Source organism: Centropristis striata, chromosome 8, assembly GCF_030273125.1.
Source record: "Centropristis striata isolate RG_2023a ecotype Rhode Island chromosome 8, C.striata_1.0, whole genome shotgun sequence".
NCBI lineage: Eukaryota > Metazoa > Chordata > Actinopteri > Perciformes > Serranidae > Centropristis > Centropristis striata.
Window position 1 is genome coordinate 38,408,183 of NC_081524.1, and position 25,130 is coordinate 38,433,312.

The 25,130-nt window shown below is 35.5% G+C and overlaps 2 protein-coding genes across 3 annotated transcripts in view; one reads left to right on the forward strand and one right to left on the reverse strand.

Annotated features, from left to right (window-relative positions):
* The window catches only part of LOC131975753 (trypsin-3), a 641,927-nt gene that overhangs the window by 259,085 nt on the left and 357,712 nt on the right, over positions 1–25,130 (forward strand). The window lies entirely within an intron of this gene.
* ptprub (protein tyrosine phosphatase receptor type Ub) overlaps positions 1–25,130 on the reverse strand; it is a 297,634-nt gene that overhangs the window by 60,476 nt on the left and 212,028 nt on the right. For both annotated transcript variants that reach the window (XM_059338459.1, XM_059338458.1), the window contains exons 12-14: positions 24,438–24,711; positions 9,640–9,676; positions 297–435 (exon numbers count right to left, since the gene is read on the reverse strand). In XM_059338459.1, the coding sequence (XP_059194442.1) occupies positions 297–435; positions 9,640–9,676; positions 24,438–24,711 (450 nt within the window). The remainder of the gene's footprint in view (positions 1–296; positions 436–9,639; positions 9,677–24,437; positions 24,712–25,130) is intronic.

Consider the following 25,130-nt stretch of genomic DNA (forward strand, 5'->3'; position numbering starts at 1 on the left):
AATTGAATTGCATCCGCCTTTAATTAGATACTTCACACTCAGATAGGCTCTGCAGATGAGAGCTGCTTGGTCCCTGCGGGGCCCCGTAGGGGGATGAAAACAATGCAGCCCTGGCTGTTGGTCCGGCATCTTCCCTAAACAAGCATGACCTTTTGGAAAGTTCAGCAAGTATAAAACTGATTAACTGAACTGTTCCAAAACAAAACATAAAGGGTAAAACAATGTGGGAGCTGCGGTGTGATTGTGAATAATGAGGCGTGTTATGCACTCAACAGTTATCAGCAGACTTAGTTTACCCTTTCTTAATGATGATGATGACGGCACCCAGCAGGAGGATGAGGACCACCAGACCTCCGGCACACACCCCCAGAATCAGACCCATCTCCTCAGAGTGTTGGGACACCTCCAGAGCCTTGCGGTGGTCCTTGCAGGCCGCTAGAACCAGAAACAGACAAATAGTGGTGTCAACAATAATCGATTCGGCGATGCATGGCAATGCGGGGCATGCACGATTCAGCATCGATGCGGCAAAGTGCTAGCCTGGCTAACACCAGACTATTCTCAAATGAGGTCTAGTCTGGCAACGAGCAATGGATTTCTCCGTAGAGGAGGTGTGGTTTACGATCCTCCGGAGCCGTTTATTGGGCGCTTAGAATGTCTATCAAAGCGTCTGTAGGTAGCTCTTAGCCAATCAGATCAGTTATACCAGATGACGTAGTAGAGCAACAGAAATGGATGTTTGTTGTGTGTGTGTCTGTGAGAGAGTGTTGTTTGCTGCTTTGCTTCTCCAGTTCTCGCTTTCTGCAAGATTATTTATTTTCATGCTTTATTCCCCCTCATGTCATTCAGCCACACACATCCACTATTTTTATGGGCAATAAACAAGCTGCTGGGGGTCTCTGGGGGCTCCGCTGTCCGCGGTAGCAGGGCTATTAGCCGCTAGCGGCTATTAGCTATTAGCTGCTAGCGGCGCTAATAGCCACTAGCGACGCTAATAGCCGCTAGCGACGCTAATAGCCCCGCTACCATAACGCCGGTGATCTCAGCGGAGCCGCCGAGAGACCTTTCGCCTTTCAACTTTCGCTCTAAACTATTTAAAACACCGTCTACAGCTAAAGAGAGTTTCGCGTCTGCAGCAGCCATGTTGGAAATTTCCCCTCAGCAGGTTCCTTTTTTATGGGAGGAGGAGGCATTTCTCTTTCCTTACTTTTAGATGAACTCAGGCAGGAGATTCATTTTGCCATCTTTTCAAAATAAAGCCAATTAAATCTTTTGTTATTAGGCCGATCTGACTGCTTGTATTGCCTCATGACTGACGAAAAATGTCCCTTGTTGTGTGCAGTATAATTGTGATGCATCGTAGAATCAAATTGAATCGAATCGTTACCTGGTGAATCATAATCGAATCGAATTGTGAGGGCAGTGCCAATGCACATCCTTACAGACAAACATTAAAAAAGACTCAATGCAAATAAAAGGACATGAAAGAATGATGTCGAAGGTGCTGCAGAAATGATTCACACAGAAGTCTAAAGCAAAGAGTGTGAAAATTGAATGCAGGGACAGGAAAATTGAAAATTCAAAGCTTTGAAGAACTTATCATTCATGCACATAAAACTCACAAATAATAGACTTTTCACACGACAGTACAGACGTTCACACTGCTTATCTTGACTCCTGTGAGGAGATTCACTGAATTATAATGGTCTTCTTAATACCAAAGCTACATTTCAATAGCTGCTGTATTTTCAAGAAGCTGGTAAAGATGAAAGGGACACACGAATAAAGAAGTGATGCCCTAAGCAAGGCAGACAGTTATTGTCAGTGTTGTCCAACATAACAAACCTGCAATCCTCAGACGTGCATAATGACAACTTATGCTTTGACAGGCAAAATGATTGGCTTCACAATAAAAGTTTAGCTGTCTGAGAGGTTTTCAACCGGCTACTTAGGCTTAAGATTTATACTGATGTTTACAGAAAATAAACAGAGACAAGACAATAAACAGATAGCTATAGATGGGGTACTTGGAAAGATGATAGAGCAGCTCAACTAATTTGAAAAAAGGAAGAGTGCATGAAAACTAGTTGGTGTTTAAACAGGTAGCTAAAGGTAACAAAGAAATGCTTTAAAATAATGACTTAACTTAAGTGATTAGCTAAAAGAGCTGACTAAACTGTTTAAACAACAGCTAATTGTTAGCTAAAAGTAAAGGGTAAACAGTTGAAATAGTTAGCTAAAAGTAACGAATAAACAGTTGAAATATCAGCTAATTGTCATCTAAAAGTAACGAATAAAGGGTTGAAATAGTCAACTAAAAGTAAAGAATAAACAGTTGCAATATCAGCTAATTATTATCTAAAAGTAAAGAATAAACAGTTGAAATAGTCAACTAAAAGTAATGAATAAACAGTTGAAATAGTCAACTAAAAGTAAAGGGTAAACAGTTGCAATAGTTCGCTAAATGTAACAAATAAACGGTTGAAATAGCAGCTAATTATTATCTAAAAGTAACGAATAAACAGTTGAAATAGCAGCTAATTATTATCTAAAAGTAATGAATAAAGGGTTGAAATAGTCAACTAAAAGTAATGAATAAACAGTTGAAATAGTCAACTAAAAGTAAAGGGTAAACAGTTGCAATAGTTCGCTAAATGTAACAAATAAACGGTTGAAATAGCAGCTAATTTTTTATCTAAAAGTAACGAATAAACTGTTTAAATAGTTAGCTTAAAGTAACGGACCAAACAACTAAAATATTTAGCAAAAAGTACTGAAAAAAATGTGTAAAATTGTTTTATTATTAGCAAAAAGAAATGGTTTCATGATAGCTGGTGTCAAAACCAACCACTCATGACAAAGTAATTAAAATGCAAAAAGCAAAAAAGTTTCTTTAAGTTTTATAATGATCCTCTGACATGTTTATGACAGATATATGTTGTTTGAGCTGATATCAAGGTTTCACAACAAACACATCTCAGAATGTTAATTTAACAACAACAGGCATGAAACTCATGTTCTTGACAGGTGTCATGTCAGAGATGTGGCAGCCACCCCTTCAAATAGTGTTAATCTAACAATATACACTGTTATACAACACATGGTTTTCTACATTTGGAACATATGTACAATGGGAACTGATGAAGGGTCAAAAAAAGAAACAAAATTACCCAAAAAAGACACAAAATGACTAAAAAAAGACACAAAATGACCCAAAAAAGACACAAAATGACTAAAAAAAGACACAAAATGACCCAAAAAAGACACAAAATGACCAGAATAGACACAAAATGACCAAAAACAGGAAACAAAATGACCAAAAAAGACACAAATTGGCCGCAAAATGATTAAAAAAAAAAAGACACAAATGACCTAAAAAAGACACAAAATTACCAAAAAATAAATCAATACATGGGAACTGATGAAGGGGTATGAAAGTTAATCTGACAAGGCCAAAAGCACTCTGGTGTAGAGGAAGAAAGTCTTTTCACTGGAGTTGCAAATATGTCAGTTTGAGACTAGAAACTCATTTGTTTAGATCCATTAGTCATGTACGAAAAGGGTTTGCAGCACATTGTTCTTCAATCTATTGTTGCCTATGTTGTAAAGTGACACTGCAACAATAAACTGACACCTTGTAATATTACAATTGCACATTCTTATGCTACGGTACACGCACCGACCCCTTTTAGGTGCATTTCTATTCAGTGTTGAATTAAATACTGTATTTTTCCTAGTCACAAGTCATCCATACAGCCCTAAAGTATAATGTCAAGGTGCCCTGGTGTCTGGTAGCTACTGGAAAGGTCGTTATCATAATAGTGGGTTATTCATTTCTTTGGCATAAAGCTTCGTTTTATGTAAATGGTGCTGAGCAGTGGGCCTTTTTTCTGTGTTGTTCTAGGGGCCCTCTGAACTAGTTTTTCTGGTGTGTGTCAGTCCGTCCTCCAGGCCTTGATAGCTCCCAAACTAGCCCTTCTCAGTGTGTTGGAACAGCAGAGACTATCTGGAGAGCTGTAGAAGAAGTCAGAGGCGGCCTGAGGATACGGCTCTATGTGCAGCCTGCTGGGGAGGAATCAGATCTGGGGCAGAAAGCACAGCCATGCTGCTGCTGGACTATCTGCAGCCGGAGGTACTTTAAGCCAGTAGTTCTCAACCTTTTTGAGTCGCGACCCCCAATTTAACATGCATGTTGTCCGCGACCCCCGTTCACTGAACACAATCTCACACGCACAGTTCAGATCATACAAAAAAGGAAACAAAATGACCAAAAAAAGGAAACAAAATGACCAAAAAAGACACAAATTGACCACAAAATGACCCAAAAAAGACACAAAATGACCCAAAAACAGAAACAAAATGACCCAAAAAATGAAACAAAATGACCCAAAAAAGACACAAAATGACTAAAAAAAGACACAAAATGACAAAAAAATTAACAAAATGGCCAAAAGACACAAAATGACCAAAAAAAAAGGAAACAAAATGACCAAAAAAGACACAAATTGACCACAAAATGATAAAAAAAAGACACAAAATGACCCCAAAAAAGACACAAAATGACCAAAAAAGACACAAAATGACCAGAAAAGACACAAAATAACCAAAAAAGACACAAAATGACCAAAAAAAGACACAAAATGACCAAAAAAGACAAAATGACCAAAAAAAGGAAACAAAATGACCAAAAAAGACAAAACATGACCAAAAAAAGACACAAAATGACCAAAAAAGACACAAATTGAATAAAAATTAACAAATTGAATATCTGCTTTAAGGGCTCCTTTAGAAAACTCAAACCAAAGACAAAAGCAGCACAATATCATTAGATATTTGGCACGATTTTTCTTAATTAATGATGCGTGTTTGTCATATGTGAATGGAGAAAATGAGTCATTATCTTATATACAGTATATTAGAAATGAACTGTTCCTTCTCAAACTGCTGCTGGATGTTTGGAGTCGCTACCTCTTTGTTATATGTTTTTCCCAAAAATGTGAGTTTTCTGTGCTTGCTGTTGAAGCATAGACACTATATCTGACAGGCATTCTTTGCTTTGTAGTAGTCGTAGGAGACAGTTTAGTCAGACTGAATCAAGATGAGTTTTTGTAGTTTCTATTCACACACAGAGACACACTATCATCCAAAGATGTCTTTATGTCTGTGAGCTACTGTAACTGCAGATAACAGATTTCAGCCCTTCTAAAGGTGTTCCCTTTAAAAAAAAAAGCCACAAACTCAGTATTGCTGTTTAGTTTATGCTGTGACTTCGTAAAAAAAAGTAAAGGGTAAGCAGTTGCAATAGTTCACTAAATGTAACAAATAAACGGTTGAAATAGCAGCTAATTATTATCTAAAAGTAACAAATAAACAGTTGAAATAGTCAACTAAAAGTAAAGGGTAAACAGTTGCAATAGTTCACTAAATGTAATAAATAAATGGTTGAAATAGCAGCTAATTATTATCTAAAAGTAATGAATAAAGGGTTGAAATAGCAGCTAATTATTATCTAAAAGTAATGAATAAACTGTTGAAAAAGCAGCTAATTACTAGCTAAAAGTAACGAATAAACAGTTTAAATAAAAGACTTCTGATTATTTCCCTTCGTTATCACATTAAATTATTAGCTATAAAAAAAGAAAAGAAAAAAAAAGATGTTTTGGGACAGCATTCTGCAGACTAACTAAAAGTAAAGGGTAAACAGTTGAAATAGTTAGCTAAAAGTAACAAATAAACAGTTGAAATAGCGGCTAATTATCATCTAAAAGTAACAAATAAACAGTTGAAATAGTCAACTAAAAGTAAAGGGTAAACAGTTGCAATAGTTCACTAAATGTAACAAATAAACGGTTGAAATAGCAGCTAATTATTATCTAAAAGTAATGAATAAAGGGTTGAAATAGTCAACTAAAAGTAAAGAATAAACACACAGAGACACACTATCATCCAGAGATGTCTTTATGTCTGTGAGCTACTGTAACTGCAGATAACAGATTTCAGCCCTTCTAAAGGTGTTCCCTTTAAAAAAAAAAAAAAGCCACAAACTCAGTATTGCTGTTTAGTTTATGCTGTGACTTCATTTAAAATTACACATACGAGTGAAATACAAGGTTGTGTTATATTGACTGGAAATGTAGATGAGGAGGTGAGAAATCAATTTCAGTTTCCTGACATTTTGGACAGATAAGGCGGTTTTGCCACATTTAGCCTCGAAATTTCTATTAAGCCAAACACAAGCATGAAATAGATTTCCACATGAATCCATGCACCTGCCAGCTGCCCGATGGTGGAAATTGGCACTTAGAGGAGAAATGGAAGTCTATTGTTGTGTTGAGCCTGCCAGAGGATCCTTAATTAAACTGTCACCTGGAAGTTGAAATGTAATCTCCAGCTTTGTTATCCAAGCCAGAATCATTTGCCTCCACTTTGCTTGTGATGGGCTGCTTGATAATAACAGCTCAGGACCTGATCATGCGGAGGCTATGTTAATGCTAGAGGGATCACGGAGATCACAAACAGCCACTGAAAAAACCTCTGACCTGTCGCACCTTGAAATTGGAAATCTACCTGGGAATTTTTTCCCATCAACTTGCCTTTGGGGGCTTTTTTTCCCAGTTACATCATCATGTGTGTGGATGATGTAATGCTGGCAATCTTTTATATCATTACTTTCCATTGTGCACTTTCCTCTCTCAGGCTTCCTACACCTTTAAAGTATACAGACTTCTGATTATTTCCCTTCGTTATCACATTAAATTATTAGCTATGGAAAAAGAAAAGAAAAAAATATGTTTTGGGACAGCATTCTGCAGACTAACTGAAAGTAAAGGGTAAACAGTTGAAATAGTTAGCTAAAAGTAGCAAATAAACAGTTGAAATAGCAGCTAATTATCATCTAAAAGGAACGAATAAACAGTTGAAATAGCAGCTAATTATTATCTAAAAGTAACGAAAAAACAGTTGAAATAGTCAACTAAAAGTAAAGGGTAAACAGTTGCAATAGTTCACTAAATGTAACAAATAAACAGTTGAAATAGCAGCGAATTATCATCTAAAAGTAACAAATAAACAGTTGAAATAGTCAACTAAAAGTAAAGAATAAACAGTTGAAATAGTCAACTAAAAGTAAAGGGTAAACAGTTGCAATAGTTCACTAAATGTAACAAATAAACGGTTGAAATAGCAGCTAATTATTATCTAAAAGTAATGAATAAAGGGTTGAAATAGTCAACTAAAAGTAACGAATAAACAGTTTAAATAAAAGACTTCTGATTATTTCCCTTCGTTATCACATTAAATTATTAGCTATAAAAAAAGAAAAGATTAAAAAGATGTTTTAGGACAGCTTTCTGCAGATGGGTGACTTACAACTTGACTTACAAGCAGTTTCAAGGACTTTAGTCACAAGCTAAGCTCTTTTCAAACCTTTCAAACAAGGATTCCCAGCACCTGTAGACGCCCTGCCTCTCTCTCTCTCCTCTATTTTTATTTCATATTGAATATCTTGCTTATTTCTTATTTTTTAACAGAGCTCCATTATGCATTTCTTTCTTTCTTTCTTTGCTTAGCATAAAAGAAAAGAGGCAAGCACAGTGAAAAGCCCATTGGTGTGAGAAAGCATAATTAATCAATGCCCAACAGGGTGTCTGTGTGGGGCAGATGGAGTGAGACGCTGAGCAGAAATGGCTGGCCTTGCCTTTTGGCGTTATGCTTGAGGAGAGCCTCATCTCTTTCGTTTTTCACTCACAAAAAGAGGCCTTCACCAAAAAAAGACACCCCGCCAAGACAATTTACTTGCAAGGCTCTGCTTACTGTTGCGGTGCTATGATAACTATAAATACATGACTTTTATTCACCATGATCTGACAGTGTACTACGGCAAAAAGGGGCGCTGCTGCCATCAGGACTTAGAGTCAATTTCCCTGCCCTTTTCATGTCCCTTTGAATCCAAAAGCCGAGGTATAGAAGAGGAGGGAGGCTCATACTGATAGGTCGAGGTAGCTCCATCTGGGAGTTTTGATCTGAAGGACCCTTCTGGACCTTGTTGAGGTCAAAGCCCTCAGATGTAGCCGTCTAGAGGGCTGCTGAGGAGAACAAAGAGCCTGTCTTTGATATAGTGTGTCCCAGCGTCTGCCCCCAAACAAACAGGATGAAAGCCTGACCTCTAATCCCTCCCTGCCTGGTGCCCTTTTCTCAGAGGCCCGCTGCTAAACAACCAGGACCAGTCAGAGGAAATTTGTCCACATAGCCACCTTTGTACTTGGGAGAGAGGTGAATAACAATGCAGTGTTAGACAGACTAAACAGTCTTATTTTAACAGTCCTGTTAAAACCACAGTCTTGCATCGGATTGGAAAGACTGACTTACATTACCAAAGGAAAACTGAAGGAATTTGTACAATTGTGGGAACCATATCTGAACATTATAGCATCTGGAAAATAGGGTCATAAAATTTAAATTATCTTTATTATTATTATGTGTATATAGTCAGGCGGCTTAGGACCAGATTTGAGAAGAAAGGGGACACGCTGGACAAAAGCACCAACATTTTTCCACATGCTCTCCATCACCATAGGTTCCAATTTTTGGTAGGAGCCACTTCATCAATATTGCGGATCGGAGATGGCAGCCATATAAAGTCTATGAGAAACAATAAATCTTCCAAGCCACTTAGAAGGTCAATCTTGGTGTCAAAATCTACATTTTCTGGGTCAAAGAATCATTTAAAGCTATTGAGAATATCACTAGATGACTCACTGTAAATAATGTGTTGATCAAGATCTGACATGAGATGAAAGCGTACCCTTGATTTTTTTGAGCAGTGTACATGGCAGCTAATCCACACTCTCCCGTGAACATAGATTCCAAACATTTTCAACTCAGGATTCCCTGCTGCAGCACTTGAAGACCTACCAGTCTGGGTGAAAATGAACATATCTATTTGATCAAATAATCATCTAGTGATATTCTCAATAGCTTTAAATGATTTCTTGACCCAGAAAATGTAGATTTTGACACCAAGATTGATGCTCTAAGTGGCTTGGAAGATATAGCATTTCTCATAGACTTTATATGGGTGCCATCTCCGATCCGCAATCTTGATGAAGTGGCTCCTACCAAAAATTGAAACCTATGATGATAGAGAGCAAGTGGAAAAAATTTGGTGCTTTTGTCTGGCGTGTCCCCTTTATTTAGCTAAGCCGCCTGACTAATATGTTTACATGTATGTATAGGTATGTATATGGTTGTGTTTATAAGAATATATGTATGTACATGTTGTTTAGATATGCATACGTGTGCAATGCATACATGTGTATGTATGTGTTCGTGTATGTATACATAGGCCTATATAATTTTGTGCAAATCTACCTGGTGTGAATGTGTGTATGAAGGTTTGGGTTCTGCTCTGCATTCTTTATGTATGTTATCATTTACTTTTGTTTGTTTGAATTTTATTGTAAAACTTGAAAACTAATAAAAATATTGTTAAAAAAAAAAAACCCAAAAAACCACAGTCTTAATTTCTTATCTAGCACCAATGAGAGAGTGGCCGCCATTGCAAAGCACTCAGAAACAATGCAGGGAAATTCATTCAAGGTCACAGTGGTTGTGGGAGTAGAAATATTCATGTTAAATTACCTTTGCGAGCGATGCGGATGCAGTTTATTCTGGATTCCTGAAAGAGAAAGAAAACACAGACATCAGACAGGAGTGTGTCGCTTTGCATTTTGCATAAAAGAGATGTGATAAAAGAAAAGAGGGTGACATGGAATACTGAGCCGAGACACACGCATACATCAAGTTGAAAATGTGACCGCAGCAGATAAAAACACACTGAATAAACATTAAAAACCATGATGTGACACAGGTGAGGACCACATCTGGATCTCCCCTTTTTTCACTGTTTCTACCCTCTGATTAAATATTCAAATGACTAAACATGAGTGGGTTGCACTACCCTTTTCTAAAAAGGCATAATTTACTTTATGACAGACACAGACAAACTACGGGAAAAATGATTCAGACTAAAAGGACAAATTACCTCCCAGTTAAGAGTCCTAAAGACGACACGAGATTACAAAATGTTTCAAATGTGAGAGCTGTGGTGAAGTGTTGGAGAAGGAGATTAGAGATTCTTGCTGAAGGAGAAAATATGAGAGTTGAAAGAGAGAGAGCGCATAATTAAGAGGAGGGATTCAGACCAGTGCATCACTATGAAAAGGAATTAATTTTATTCAAATTTCAGCTGATGACATCTCGGTATTATGAAAAGGACCTTTGTCAAACAGCACTAATGAGATCCAAGACTGTAATCCAATTCCATCCTGCCACCTCTTGGAGGAGATGCATTATCAAATTAAGATTTACAGATGATAATTCAGGCATTATGGAACAATTATGCAAATTTGCTCATTCGGAAATGAGCAAAAAGCGCTTTTTCTACAAACTCCAGTGAAATAGCTTTTTTTTTTTAATCGTTGAAAATCCATTTCAAGCCAGCCAGACACTTAAACAAGTTTTTAATATGATGGTTTGCTCTGGAAATACTGACACAAATTGTAGACAAACATGTCGTCACACAGCCTGTCATTTCATTTACAAAAACACACATTCAGAGAATGACATAATATTTGTTTACCATCAGCAGAATTTGGTCCTCTTTTATTTACAATACATGATCCGTGAGATTGAAAAGTGAAGAAAAAACAGGCAGTGTGTATATCATCAGTACATTGAATAACTATTCCTTTTGGGTTCAAGTTTATTTTTATGTGTTTGAAATGGAGGAAAATAACATTTACTGAAATACTGTTTTGACATATTTGTTCTTTACATGATTATTTATATCTTCTGCTACTTTATGTGGATACATTGTACTTTTACTTCCCTAGATATTATTTGATAACGTATTTGATATTATTTGAATTTTGATAAGTTCAGATTAATAATACAAATACAATCAACAAATAAAAGATGATGTATTACACTGCAAAAAAAGAAAAGTTGGGTGAACTCAAAATTTCAAGGCAACAAACTTCGATAAAATTTTAAGTTGGACAATTAAACTAAATATTTTAAGTTTTGTTTTTGAGTTTGCTCAACTCTGAATTCAGATTTTTGTCAACTCAACTGTAAGTTGGACTAACTTATAATTTAACATTGTAATAACTTTTAATCCTTACTTCTGCAATGTGCTGAATTGGCACAATTGTTGCTATGAAATGTCAGCTAATGTTGCGAACATAATTTTGAGTTAGCATTGATATGCTAACGGCTACTCTTGTAGCTGTAACAAGCAGTAACAAGCTGTAACAAGCAGCGCTGCTAGCATCAGTTAGCTGCTAGCGTCAGTTAGCCGCTAGCTTTCGCTAATGACCGAATTTCACCGCTTTCCCGCATTTCACAACAAAGAAATAAGAGTTATCAGAACTATTGTCCCTTGTTGTGAACCCCAACTTAAAGATATAAGTAACAACAACTCATAAACTTGTTTTTGAGCAGACAACTGGCTTCCTTTGTTGTGCTAACTGACATTATTGCCATAAATGTCAATAATTTATATTTCCAAGTTGTACCAACTTAAATCACTGTTTTATGCCAAAAAATACAAGTTGGCTTTTTTGCAGTGTATTGAAGATTAAGACTTTACTGATCTCAAGGCAGAAATCCAAAACTGCCCAGCAGATATGACCATCACGCAATAAATTTTGCTCCAACTTCAGTTATGAACTTCAACATGAAAGTGATGAACATATAAATGCTCAAGAATTATTATCCAGTAATATTATAGACAATATTCTGAAATGGGAAATGTTTGCATAACTACTTTTGTACTTTTAGTGCATGCTGATGCTAAATACTTTTGCACTTTCACTCGAATTTAGTCAATTTTTTGATTAAAAATAAACTTTTATTGGATGAAAAGACCTGAAAATGCTGCACACATGGTTATTATTTTTGCTTATTTTTGTTAGGGTAAGGGTTATTACCTTTCTAAACAGCATTGTCAAATATTTAAGCTAACGTACTGTTACTGTCAACAACATCAGCTTCTCTTATCCTGCAGAATATGAAGTAGATGCAAAATATAAATTCATATGATCTAGTATAAAAGTATGGTTAAACTGTTGATGTTTTTTTAGAATTCTGTTATGTTTGGTTTGCTTTTAAGGAACTAAATGGAAAGCATTATGAGTACCACCTCAGTAATAATTCAGTATTGTGTAAGCAGTTACAAAAGGAGTAATGATTAAGTGATGTGTTATGAGTCATTATTAGTTTTGTTGCTCAGTAGCTGATTCATAGTTCATCAGGAATGACTCATGAAGAAAGTGATGAGCATATTTATAAACTAATCATTACCTAATGATTCTTTAATAAAGTATCTTCCAGTGTTTTCTCTACACACTTATCATTATCTTCTATAAAGTCATTAATTAGTTATTCGGGAACTACTTATTAAGGCTGTATTATTTATCATGTTGTTCCTGATATATTTCTGTGTGCTGTATTGTAAAGTGTCACCATGTTGGGATTTACCAAGAGAGAGATGCTCAATCACCAGATAACTCTAATGCTAAGGAGCTAGCTTGTTAGCAAGGTGCGTCTAATTCAAAATGTACAGCCAGGGTAACGCTTTATAATAAGGTCCTTAATAACCATTAATTAACAAGTAATAAGGCATTGTTCTCGCTTTAGATCCGGTAGTTGCAAAAAGCATAGTTATTTTATAGTTCACTTATAATAGATGAGCAATAAAGTGTATTTTAATATCAATAAGCAAACAAAATAAGATTAATAAAGGCATGGCAAAGACATAATGGGTGGGTCATGGGTGTTTGTAATGCCATTATTAACACTTATATAAGCTTATAAACACACAATAATGTTAATAAGCATCTTGTAAGGATTTACAAGGGCCTTATTACTTGTTAATTAATGGTTATTACGATTGATTGATTGATTGATTGATTGATTGATTGATTGATTGATTGATTGATTGATTGATTGATTGATTGATTGATTGATTGATTGATTGATTGATTGATTGATTGATTGATTGAGAATTTATTTGAACACAAAATAAAAGATGAACATTTAAAAACAAACGAACAACAATAAATACACGCCAACAACACAAATGAAACAACAACAAGACTCAACACTTATTTGTGTTCAAAAGGAGTGGGAAGAAGCCAAAGCTTATTAAATCCCACCCCTTCTCCCTATGTTAATTTACTATATTCAGTTATATAACAATAATATTTATATATATGTATGTATAACACATAGTAATGTAGTTTATAAACTCATTATTACCATTATTAACACACATAACTTGTTATTAACTTACAAACACATAAGTACACATACACCCATGTAGTCATAATGAGACAACAATGAACAAACAAACAACAATAACACACAAAAAAGAAAAAATAGTAACACATTTAACAATGACCTTAATATAAAGCGTTACCCAATTAACTTGAGCTGAAAACACATTGTGAGGGGGTCAAAGATTGAAGAAGACTTGAAACTAGCATTTGACACCATAAACTCAATAGGAACATTTTTACTGAGGTAACAAATTGAGTGAGAACTAGGGTCATGTTCTCATATACTTCTATACAATCAGAGTCCTTTTTGCAACTGCTGGTCTTTAGAAAGAATACAAGTTTAATGACAAAGTTTTGTACTGTACAACGACGTCTATTACTCATCTGTCCCTCCTCTGAGGTTTATTTTTCTCCCTGTTAAAAGGGTTTTTTAGGAGTTTTTCCTTGTCCACTGCGAGGTTGTCAAACCCTGTCAAGATTTGTGATTTCGGGCTATATAAATACAATTGTGTCTGTTTTAGTTATTTTGTGTCTTTTTTTTTGGTCATTTTGTGTCTTTTTTTTTTGTCATTTTGTGTCTTTTTTTTAAAATCATTTTTATGTCTTCTGTGGGTTTTTTTTTTTGTTATTCTGTCTTCTCATTTTGTGTCTTTTTTTTGGTAATTTTGTGTCTTTTTGTGTCTTTTTTGTATCTTTTTTTGGTAATTTTGTGTCTTTTTTGTCATTGGTGTCATTTATGTGTCTTTTTTGTGTCTGTTTTAGTTATTTTGTGTCTTTTTTTTGGTCATTTTTTGTCTTTTTCAAGACATTCAAAGATTTTGAATGCTTAAATGTCATGTTCTCATATACTTCTATACAATCAGAGTCCTTTTTGCAACTGCTGGCCTTTAGAAAGAATACAAGTTTAATGACAAAGTTTTGTACTGTACAACAACATCTAATACTCATCTGTCCTCCTCTGAGATTTCTTTTTTTCCCTGTTAAAATGTTTTTTTAGGAGTTTTTCCTTGTCCACTGCGAGGTTGTCAAACCCTGTAAAGATTTGTGATTTCGGGCTATATAAATACAATTGAATTAAATTGAATTAATGCACTTTGACATTGACTTAACTTCTCAGAACCAGAGGTTTGCTGCAGGACAACAAGACTCTCTGTGAGACGACTCAGACTGAATACCCACTGCTAGCATCAGCTTATATGCTCAATATTTGCTCAAAGTATTGGACAAATTGTTTGCTTATGGAAAACAAAGAATTGGACAAGTATTTTTTTTTAATCTGATGATAATAGATGGAGAGTTAAGGGCTTAACCCAATCAAGCTGAAGTGAAAAGGCTAAAAACTGTATTGTTCAGAAACAAATACTTGTCCATGTTTTGATATTGAGGCTGATATTTTTGTGTTAATACATTTTGAAAGTGGTTGAACAGCCGTACTTCAAGTGGAGAAGCAGTATTGCTATTTGCATGACTTTATTTGTATTGATGCTCTGCAGTATAATAGATATTTATCTCTACCAGCTACTATTTTGTTTCAATTAATAATTGTTTTGCTTAAAGTGCATTTCTGCCATATGAGTCTCTAAAAAATGCTTACATGAAGCTTGGAGCTTTTGAAGAGATTGACTCAATTATAGGAAACATTTTCCATCAAGAAAAGCTTATTCATCTGAACCTGCCTTGTATATGGAGACTGCATTTGAAACCTCACGTTCAATCATGACAAGCTCTGGCAAATGAAGACAGGGAACATTTACATCTATTTACTGTTGTGATAAAAAAAAAAAAAAACACACAGGCTATAGTGATAGATAGCTATAGTGATAGATTCTTTAATTTAAATTTATAATAATGAACAATGGAACAATTCTAACCTTTTTTTTTGTTCAAACAATATCTCATTGTACACAAAAGGAACCCAGAATGTTACATTGTATAATATTTTAACCCTATGGAGTCTTATAGGGCGATTTTTCATGTCTTTACATGTCTTTGTAAGTCATTTTGTGTCTTTTTTGGTCATTTGTGTCTTTTTGTGTCTTTTTTTGGTAATTTTGTGTCTTTTTTGTCATTGGTGTCATTTATGTGTCTTTTTTGTGTCTGTTTTAGTTATTTTGGGTCTTTTTTTTGTAATTTTGTGTCTTTTTAAAAAATCATTTTTATGTCTTCTGTGGGGGTTTTTTTGTTATTCTGTCTTCTCATTTTGTGTTTTTTTTTTTGGTCATTTGTGTCTTTTTTGTATCTTTTATTGGTAATTTTGTGTCTTTTTTGTCATTGGTGTCATTTATGTGTCTTTTTAGTTATTTTGTGGGTTTTTTTTGGTCATTTTGTATCTTTTTTTGTCATTTTTATGTCTTCTGGGGTTTTTTTTGGTTATTCTGTCTTCTCATTTTGTGTCTTTTTTGGTCATTTTGTGTCTTTTTCAAGACATTCAAAGATTTTGAATGCTTAAATATCATCTTTGCCATTTTTTCATATGCTAATGTGCCCCTCTGATTAAACACTGGCCCCTCCTTGGCCCCCACAGTAAAAACTGGTCTAGAACCGCCACTGGTCTGAATGTTTGTGTGCCGGCTCAGCAGAAGAGTTAATAGTAGCCAGCTCCAGATTGTGGGACACACATCACACGTCTGGCCGTGCTGTGCCAGTCACGCCAGAGGGGATGGTGGTTCCTGGCAGCTCTAAAGACAAAACACAAATGCCAACATGCAACGCAGGGGCTCCACGGCACACGCTCCACCGCACACGCTCAAGGTTTTATGTGTGTGTGCTTGTGCGTGTGAAGTTGTGAGATGTTATAAATGACTACGGTGTGGCCTGCAAAGCTCCAGTCTGTGTCCTCAGTCTTTCAAGCACCTCTTTAGATGAATCAATCAAAGCAATTAGAGAGGCTTGACAGTCGCTCTCCAGATAATTAGCATGGGTAAATGCCAAATATTATGGGTCGCGTATACTGTACTAATATTCCACTGCTGCCACTGTTGTAGAGGATTAGGTGCCCCTTAACAAACACATCCCAGAGACCACACAGACCCTGATATAACGCAATTAAATGATAAAATAAGTAGGCTGAGAATTTACTTCCTGTTTTAATAAGATTTTCAGGCTGCAAATACCTTCAATTATTGCCAAAAATGATAACTTTATCACCACTTCCATATGCAGAAACCCTTATCAGCAATTGTTTTATTCAGGCAAATATGTGTAAATGTGACAATAGCAGCTACCCTTTCAATTCAAAAGCAGCAACCATTTTTTTTTTTCTTCCTCCACAATGAGTGGGCATAAGGTAATTATGTTTCCCTCTTCTGTATACAATCCAAAAAAACTACTACAAAAATACCCCACAGTACATGAATATGCTAAATGTATTTATGCACCCGTACAAAATCACATTTAGAATGCTAAAATTCCCTTTTTTGGCCTACATCTTTGTGACAGAGTGAGCACAGTGTTAAAATGTAAAAGGCCTGAAATGCATAATTGCACACGCAGGATAGGCAGGATGACAAATACAAAGGAAGATACAAAATAGCACAAAACACATTATGCAATTGCAACCTTCCAGCATGTGCAGGCTGCAAGAGCCTGCAACCTTAACATCTGCTTTGTTGTTTTAATAGACTGCCTCATTAACACGTGTTGATAAGACTGTAATATTAATAATATCATTAACAGGCAAAAGGAGGCAGCCGTGTCATGTGGTGTTATTTGATGGTCTGTTGGTTTAATTGCTGTTATTGTACGCTCTTTTATGTTATCTTGCTTAATGTAGTAATTAGTACTTTTTCAGGTGTCAGTTCATGTTTTATGGTGCTGCAACGTGTCTTCTGTGTCACGCTGTTGCTCACTTGTAGCCCAGTGACTAGAGGCACAAGCATTTTGCACAATCACAAGCTTTTTAGCTGAACATAAGAAAAAAAAACAAAAAAAACTTATGTGATTTAAAAAAAGGAAACGTCACACCCACATCAAAGACTTTGAAGATGTCAAAGGCTGCAGTCCATCTCAAGGTTATAATAGTTTTGGATTTTTCATTAGTTTTAGTTTTAATTTCGTTGTGAATTTTGTTTTCAAATTCAGTTAGTTTTAGTTCGTTTTTAGAGTGAGTTTGCTAGTTTTAGTTTAGTTTTTATTTTTAGAAAATGCTTAGTTTTAGTTTAGTTTTTATTAGTTTTAGTTTTTTTGTAATGGGTATGTGCCTTCATTTCCTTTGGTTTATCATCTCAGCCCCAATAAGTTTATTAACTCTTACAGTTCTGGGTGTTTTGAATTTTGGTTCTAGTGTAAACATCCCAGTCTCAGTAAACATATTCACCATGTGTTGCATATTGAAATAGAAACACTGAATTATGAATGAAAAAAGTTGACAAAAAACGAAGGACATTTTCACTATAATTTTTGTTAGTTTTAATTAGTTTTGTAACCACACAATACAGTTTCAGTAAGTTATCGTTTTTTTAAAAACTCTAGTTTTTATTTTTATTTCAGTTAACAAAAATGTTTTTTCAATTTTAGTTTTCGCTATTTTGTTAGTTTTCGTTAACTATAATAACCTTGGTCCATCTGTCTATTGTTATGAAGATTTTCAATTTACGCCTAAAAAACCTGAGTGGAAAGGCGACCAAGTCTTGTAACCACAAAGTATAATTTATTAATTATTCATATGATTCTTGTCATTTATTATTTGTTATTACTGGAGCTAAAGTCTTATGATTCATGTTTTTGTTGTTTTGCTCTGGTGCCCATCCACTGATCTGTTGCCACTGACATATTAATGTGTTGCTGCTGAATGTTGCTGCTGAATGAGGCTGGTTTTGTTTGTTTCTCAATAATTTAGACTGTGAAAGTAAATTGCCCTTCTGGGATTAATAAAGTTGTTGAATTTTGAATCTTGAATTATTCTAATAAATTCTTGACGGATAGCATGGCTGTGGTGGAAAAGGTGGCGTACTGACAAAAGCACAATGTGACAATGTGCAATTAAAACAAATGAATAATGACATACATGAAGCATGAACAGTTGCTAGAGTTGCTAACTGAAGGTTTGACAGGTGGCTGTCCTCCTTATGATGACAGAGAGATTTAATTTATGTCTCAATTTAGGTCTGATAAACAGGAGAGGAGGGATGAAACAAACAGAAATGTCATATTTCCATGAAGTTTCTATACTGTGTTTCACTGTTTGAGGTTAAATCGCTGCTCTTTTAATTACATCATCTTGTTGCACCCTAACATTAGTGAATATTTGCCTCCCCTTTGCTTCATTTCTATGTTATGTTAGGTATGAATCTTAGCATCACACTGTAAAAAATAATCTGTTAAATTTACGGTAAAATACCGGCAGCTGTGGTTGCCAGAATTTCACCGTAAAAATTACAGTGAGTGGGTTTTCTACTGTAAATTTAAATGTAAATATCAGCAAAAACTGTAATTTAGACTGAGTAGTCCCTTTATTTAAAGGTAATTGTGTCCTTGAGACAATATGGTATTTCTCCATTCATTTTACATGATTTTTTAAAATATTTTTACAGTAAAACTGTGTGTTTTTCAAAAGTTCTATTCTGTGATTTACAGTAATTAAAAGTGTCTATTATGGTGATATGCAATTTTTTATTTTAGGCTGTATTTCTCATGCAATTTGACAGCATTTTACTGTAATTTCTACAAACACTTTTTACAGTGCATGTAGAGTTCAATGTGAACTTTGACAGGAAAATATCACCCTAGTAATTCGCTTCACAGATGTGTCACTGTGTCTGAATGGTTTAATGGTTTTCCGACTGGAGAACTTGTACCACTGATAGTCTAGACAGAATTGTCCAAAAACTGAAAGTGAGGAGCATTTATGGGTACAAGTCGGGAACCGGCCTACTTTACTTATTTCAAGGGTGCTGAATCCAAAAAAAAATGGTTCCTAAGCGAAATTTTGAGTTTTTGACCTTCTCATTTGCATATCAAAATGGCGGCCAAATTGCCCATCTTGCCTGTCATTGGACCATTTTCCCCAAGTTTCGATTAGGAAATTAAGTTTCTAGATCTATAGTCTAGGGTCAGAGCAAGGATATAGTGGAGGCTCAGTGTCTTTTTTATGTATATTTATATATATATGCAAAATACCAACTTTTAAGGTGAAATTAAGCATTATTTGTGTCATTTTTTAAGGTCGACATAAATATTCAATCAATCAATCACTTTTAAATGTTCCAGTTGGTATTTTGCATATATATATATATATATACATAAAAAAGACACTGAGCCTCCACTATATCCTTGCTCTGACCCTAGACTATAGATCTAGAAACTTAATTTCCTCATCTTGATTGCCTACTTACAAAAAAACTAAGGGGAAATGGTCCAATGACTGTGCAAGATGGGCAATTTGGTGGCCATTTGATACAAATTAGAAGGTCAAAAACTCAAAATTTCGCTTGGGAACCATTTTTTTTGGACTCAGCACCCTTGAGATATGTAAGGTAGGCCGGTTCCTGACTTGTACCCATAAATGCTCCTCACTTCTTATAGGAGGCCTTTATTCTGAAATCCATCTAGACTATTACTGCTTATCATAATATAACAACTCCTGATATTCACATAACAGTTATGGATGAAATCAAGCCTTCAGTCATATTTTCTTTTGCAGATTTTCTCAAAATTAGGTTAAAATGTGCGATACATAAACAGGAATAAAACAGTCTGTAATCATATGTTTGCAGGAATATGTTTTGACGATTTTCTTTTTCTTACTAAAACAAACTTCTGGACCCATGAAATGAAGGTTCCTGCCCTCCATGCGTGCTGTTGTTCCTTCAAGAGGAACTGTTTCATTACAGTTGAACCAACACAGCACTGAAGCCCAGATTTGGACAGCGACTGCTACTGTATTTGGAAACAGAGTAGATCCGCACCTTTAATCCTCTTGGACATACACTACTGGTCAAAAGTTTTAGAACACACCAACTTTTCTAGAATTTAATTGAAAATGATGCAGTTTAATGTCTCAGTGTACTCTGAAATGAATGCACATTTGCAACATTTAAAATTCTTTATCGAGCATGATAGTGTTTTGAAAGTAAAAAAAAGATTCAAAATCACATTTTATGTTGGACTAAAGGACTAAAAAAAGACACAAAATTACAAAAAAGACACTAAAAGACACAAAATGACTAAAAAAAGACACAAAATGACCAAAAAAAGACACAAAATGACCAAAAAAAGACACAAAATGACCAAAAAAAGACACAAAATGACAAAAAAAGACACCTAAAGACACAAAATGACAAAAAAAAGACACAAAATGACCAAAAAAAGACACAAAATGACAAGACAGACACTAAAAGACACAAAATGACTAAAAAAAATACACAAAATGACCAAAAAAAGACACAAAATGATGTAAATCGGAATAAAACAGTCTGTAATTAAATGTTTGCAGGAATATGTTTTGACAATTTTCTTTTTTTACTAAAACAAACTTCTGGAGCCATGAAATGAAGGTTCCTGCCCTCCATGCGTGCTGTTGTTCCTTCAAGAGGAACTGTTTCATTACAGTTGAACCAACACAGCACTGAGGCCCAGATTTGGACAGCGACTGCTACTGTATTTGCAGGCGGAGGCAGCAGTGTTTGAAAGACTGGGGACAGTGTTGGCTGTGTGATCTGGCACTGTGTTTCCGTTCATTGTGGGTCATGGATGCTGGCTTCCTGCCAGGCAAAACAAAGCCTAATCCCATCCGCCAGTAAAGCCAGGCCTCCCCTATCTAATCCCATGCTTAGCAGCCTAGTTGTGTGAAGTGCTCACACTGCACTACCTCCGTGTGTTTCTCCACTGGCTTGGAAAAAGATCCTACTGGTGTTCATGGGACTTTATAACACATACACGCCTAATGCAAAAAAAAAAAAAAAAAAAGTGACGTGATCACAATGTAACGACTGACAGGACTCGATAAGTCAAACGGACCACACTGCAAAAAAAGAAACGTTGGGTGAACTCAAAATTTCAAGGCAACAAACTTCCATAAAATTTTAAGTTGGACAATTAAACTAAATATTTTAAGTTTTGTTTTTGAGTTTGCTCAACTCTGAATTCAGATTTTTGTCAACTCAACCGTAAATTGGACTAATTTATAATTTAACATTGTAATAACTTTTAATCCTTACTTCTGCTAACTTCTGCAATTTGCTGAATTGGCACGATTGTAACGTTGCGAACATAATTTTGAGTTAGCATTGATATGCTAATGGCTACTCTTGTAGTTGTAACAAGCAGCGCTGCTAGCATCAGTTAGCCACTAGCATCAGTTAGACGCTAGCATCAGTTAGCCGATAGCTTTCGCTAATGACCGAATTTCACCGCTTTCCCGCATTTCTTAACAAAGAAATAAGAGTTATCAGAACTATTGTCCCTTGCTGTGAACCCCAACTTAAAGATATAAGTAACAACAACTCACCAACTTGTTTTTGAGCAGACAACTGGCTTCCTTTGTTGTGCTAACTTACATTATTGCCATAAATGTCAATAATTTATATTTCAATCCAATCCCCTTTATTTGTATAGCACAATTTTAGCAAACACAAGGTTTCCAAAGTGCTGCACAAACAATAAATACATAACACAATACAAAGAGATGTAGTAAACAATAGAACAGTAAGATGCAATAAGATAAAATAAATTAAAAATTATTTCCAAGTTCTACCAACTTAAATCACTGTTTTAGGCCAAAAAATACAAGTTGGCTTTTTTGTAGTGCAGTTACCCAGCTTGCATGTATTTATCCAGAGATAATGATCACACAAGGCTGCGTTACCTATGGCAACATCTCTCAACTCCATCGCCACAGTCTGTGAATATTAAAGCAGCAGCTTTCTACCTCTGATCATCTGCACCTGTGCCCAATTATCTTTAAGTAATTGCCTCACCCAGGTAGCAGCTCTTCCTGTAATGGAATTTGGAAAGGTAATGTGGCGTCCTCTGGGTATGACTGCAGACTAGAGGGCTTTGTGTGCTCAAGACCGGTGAAATGGAAGGAAACACAACAGTGTAAACTAACGCAGTGCTGCTCAGCTAACAAGGTCTCCGACAAGGTTTCACACAGTGTTTGTTATGTGGACACAAATCCTTAACTGTAAAAGCTTTATGCATGGTTTACCTTGGTCCACACCTGCTGGTTATTTAAAAAAACTACTCAACTTTGGTTTGATTAGGGTTATAAAGAAAATAAGGGGTGGATAAGGATATTAACGAAAGGGCCATTGAATAAAGGACAGGAGGTACCAGAGAGAGAAAAAAGAAGAGGACAGAATAGAAAAGCATAAAAGCTGAAGTGAAGTACGTTGTTGACTCTGAGTAATTCCGGCTAATCACAGCTTTGCTAGCTGTAAGTAATGCATGCAGTTAATTCCCTGTTTGAGACATGCTTTGTTTGCAGAGAATCAAAGCGGTCGGATATAAACATACATAATTTCCAAGTAGTTACACCGCCAGCTCAATATGTTTTCATCCAACAATTCCATTCACAGCACAAATACTCTTTCAAGGGTTGTGAGCCCAGACAATAGCAACTGTCCTACAGAGTCAACCACAGCATTAGAAAATACACATACTGATTAGCAACACTCATCCTTATTCTGAACACTTTTTCGTCTGCAGCGTGCTGTGAAGTGCTGCCACACTGTAAAAAGTGTTTGTAGAAATTACAGTAAAATGGTGTCAAATTGCACACTGTAAAAAATAATATGTTTAATTTACGGAAAATTACCGGCAGCTGTGGTTACCAGAACTTCACCGTAAAAAAAATACAGTGAGTGGATTTTCTATTCTCAATTTAAATGTAAATATCAGATACATATCAAAACTGTCATTTAGGCTGAATAATCCTGTTATTTTTTGGGGTAATTGTGTCATTCATTCTCACATCATGGTATTTCTCCATAAATTTTGCATGAAAATGTTATATTTTTACAGCGAAACTGTGTGTTTCTTCAAGTTTATGACAGAAAAAAGTAAAAGTTTTGTGCTATTCCATGATTTACGGTAATTAAAAGTGTCTAATACGGTGATATACAATTTTTAATTTTACGCCCTATTTCTGATGTATTTGACAGAATTTTACTGTTATTTCTACAAACATTTTTTACAGTGCATGAGAAATACGGCCTAAAATAAAAAATTGTATATCACCATAATAGACACTTTTAATTACTGTAAATCACAGAATAGAACAAAACTTTTGAAAAACACTCAGTTTTACTGTAAAAATATTTTTAAAAATCATGTAAAATGAATGGAGAAATACCATATTGTCTCAAGGACACAATTACCTTTAAATAAAGGGACTACTCAGTCTAAATTACAGTTTTTGCTGATATTTACATTTAAATTTACAGTAGAAAACCCACTCACTGTCATTTTTACGGTGAAATTCTGGCAACCACAGCTGCCGGTATTTTACCGTAAATTGAACAGATTATTTTTTACAGTGTACACTGTCAAAAAAACTGTTGTTTTTACGGTAAAAAACCGGCAGCTGTGGTTGCCAGAACTTTACCGTAATAAATACGGTGGAACTTTTTCTTTTTCTTTTTCTATTACGGTAAAAAGATATTGGCACTGTTGATTTCCCGTTTAAGATTGCCATTTTATTCAATTTTTTACTGTATAAATAAAAAGTTTTTCCATCAAAAGAAACATTGTTTTGCCATATTATTGACAAGAAAATACTTTATAAATGAAAACGCATAAATGAAAGATTTTACTATTACATATTACAGTATATTTCTGTTAGAGATATTATGTTTAGTACATTTAACAGTGAGGAAAAGTATTTTTTACAAAAAATAAATGCAAAAATGATGTCTTGTATATATATTACAGTATATTTTTGCTACAAACACGGTGCAAAAAGTATTTTACAGTGGAATAATGTATTTTTTTTAATAAAACTGTAAAAAATCCTGTTCTGGCTGATATATACATTTACGGTGTTTCATTGTTACTGAAACTGAATTAACTCATTTATCATTTTATGGTATTTTACTGTCATGGTTTAGCAGTTTTTCACTGTAAAATCTGCACCACTGGAGGGAATTAACAATCACTCACCCCTCTGAAGTTGCTCATAGCCTGGAAGTAGACCAGGTAGCTCTTGCGTGGGTCCAGAGGGCTGTTCCAGTAGCCGTTGTAGGTGTGATTGTCGCCCACGGTGAAGGGACTGGCCTCCGGGAGGCTGCTGGGCGGCAGCTCGGCCGTGTAGTAGTGCGGCGTGCCCCGGGCCTGCGCCTCGCCGTGGGACATGGGCAGCGGGAAACACTCCTGAAGTCCCAGCTCTCTCTTCACTTTTTTCACCATCTCCTCTTCAACCACCACCTGGTACGTGCTGGAAACAGAGTAGATCCGCACCTTTAATCCTCTGTGATCACTAGCTATCACATGTTCAAAATCGTGCTGGCAGATTGGCCTTTCATTGCTCAAGACGCACTAATATTGCCAATATGCACACTCGTCTGTCCTGGTTCTCAGTTGAAGTTAAACTCCATTATAGTCTTCTCACATTTTTTAGAAATATACTATTTAATCAGACACCTGAATACTTCTTCAACCAATTGCAAAGCACAAGAAACAGACACAACCATTCCACCAGGAGTGCCAGCTCAGCTCATTTAATACCTCCAACACCAAGAACAAACATACTCAAACGCAGTTATCTATCGTTCAATAATGTCATGGAACTCTTTGCCTCCTCGCATCTCTAGCACGCAAAACAAATTGTCATTCAAAAAATTACTTAAGACGCAC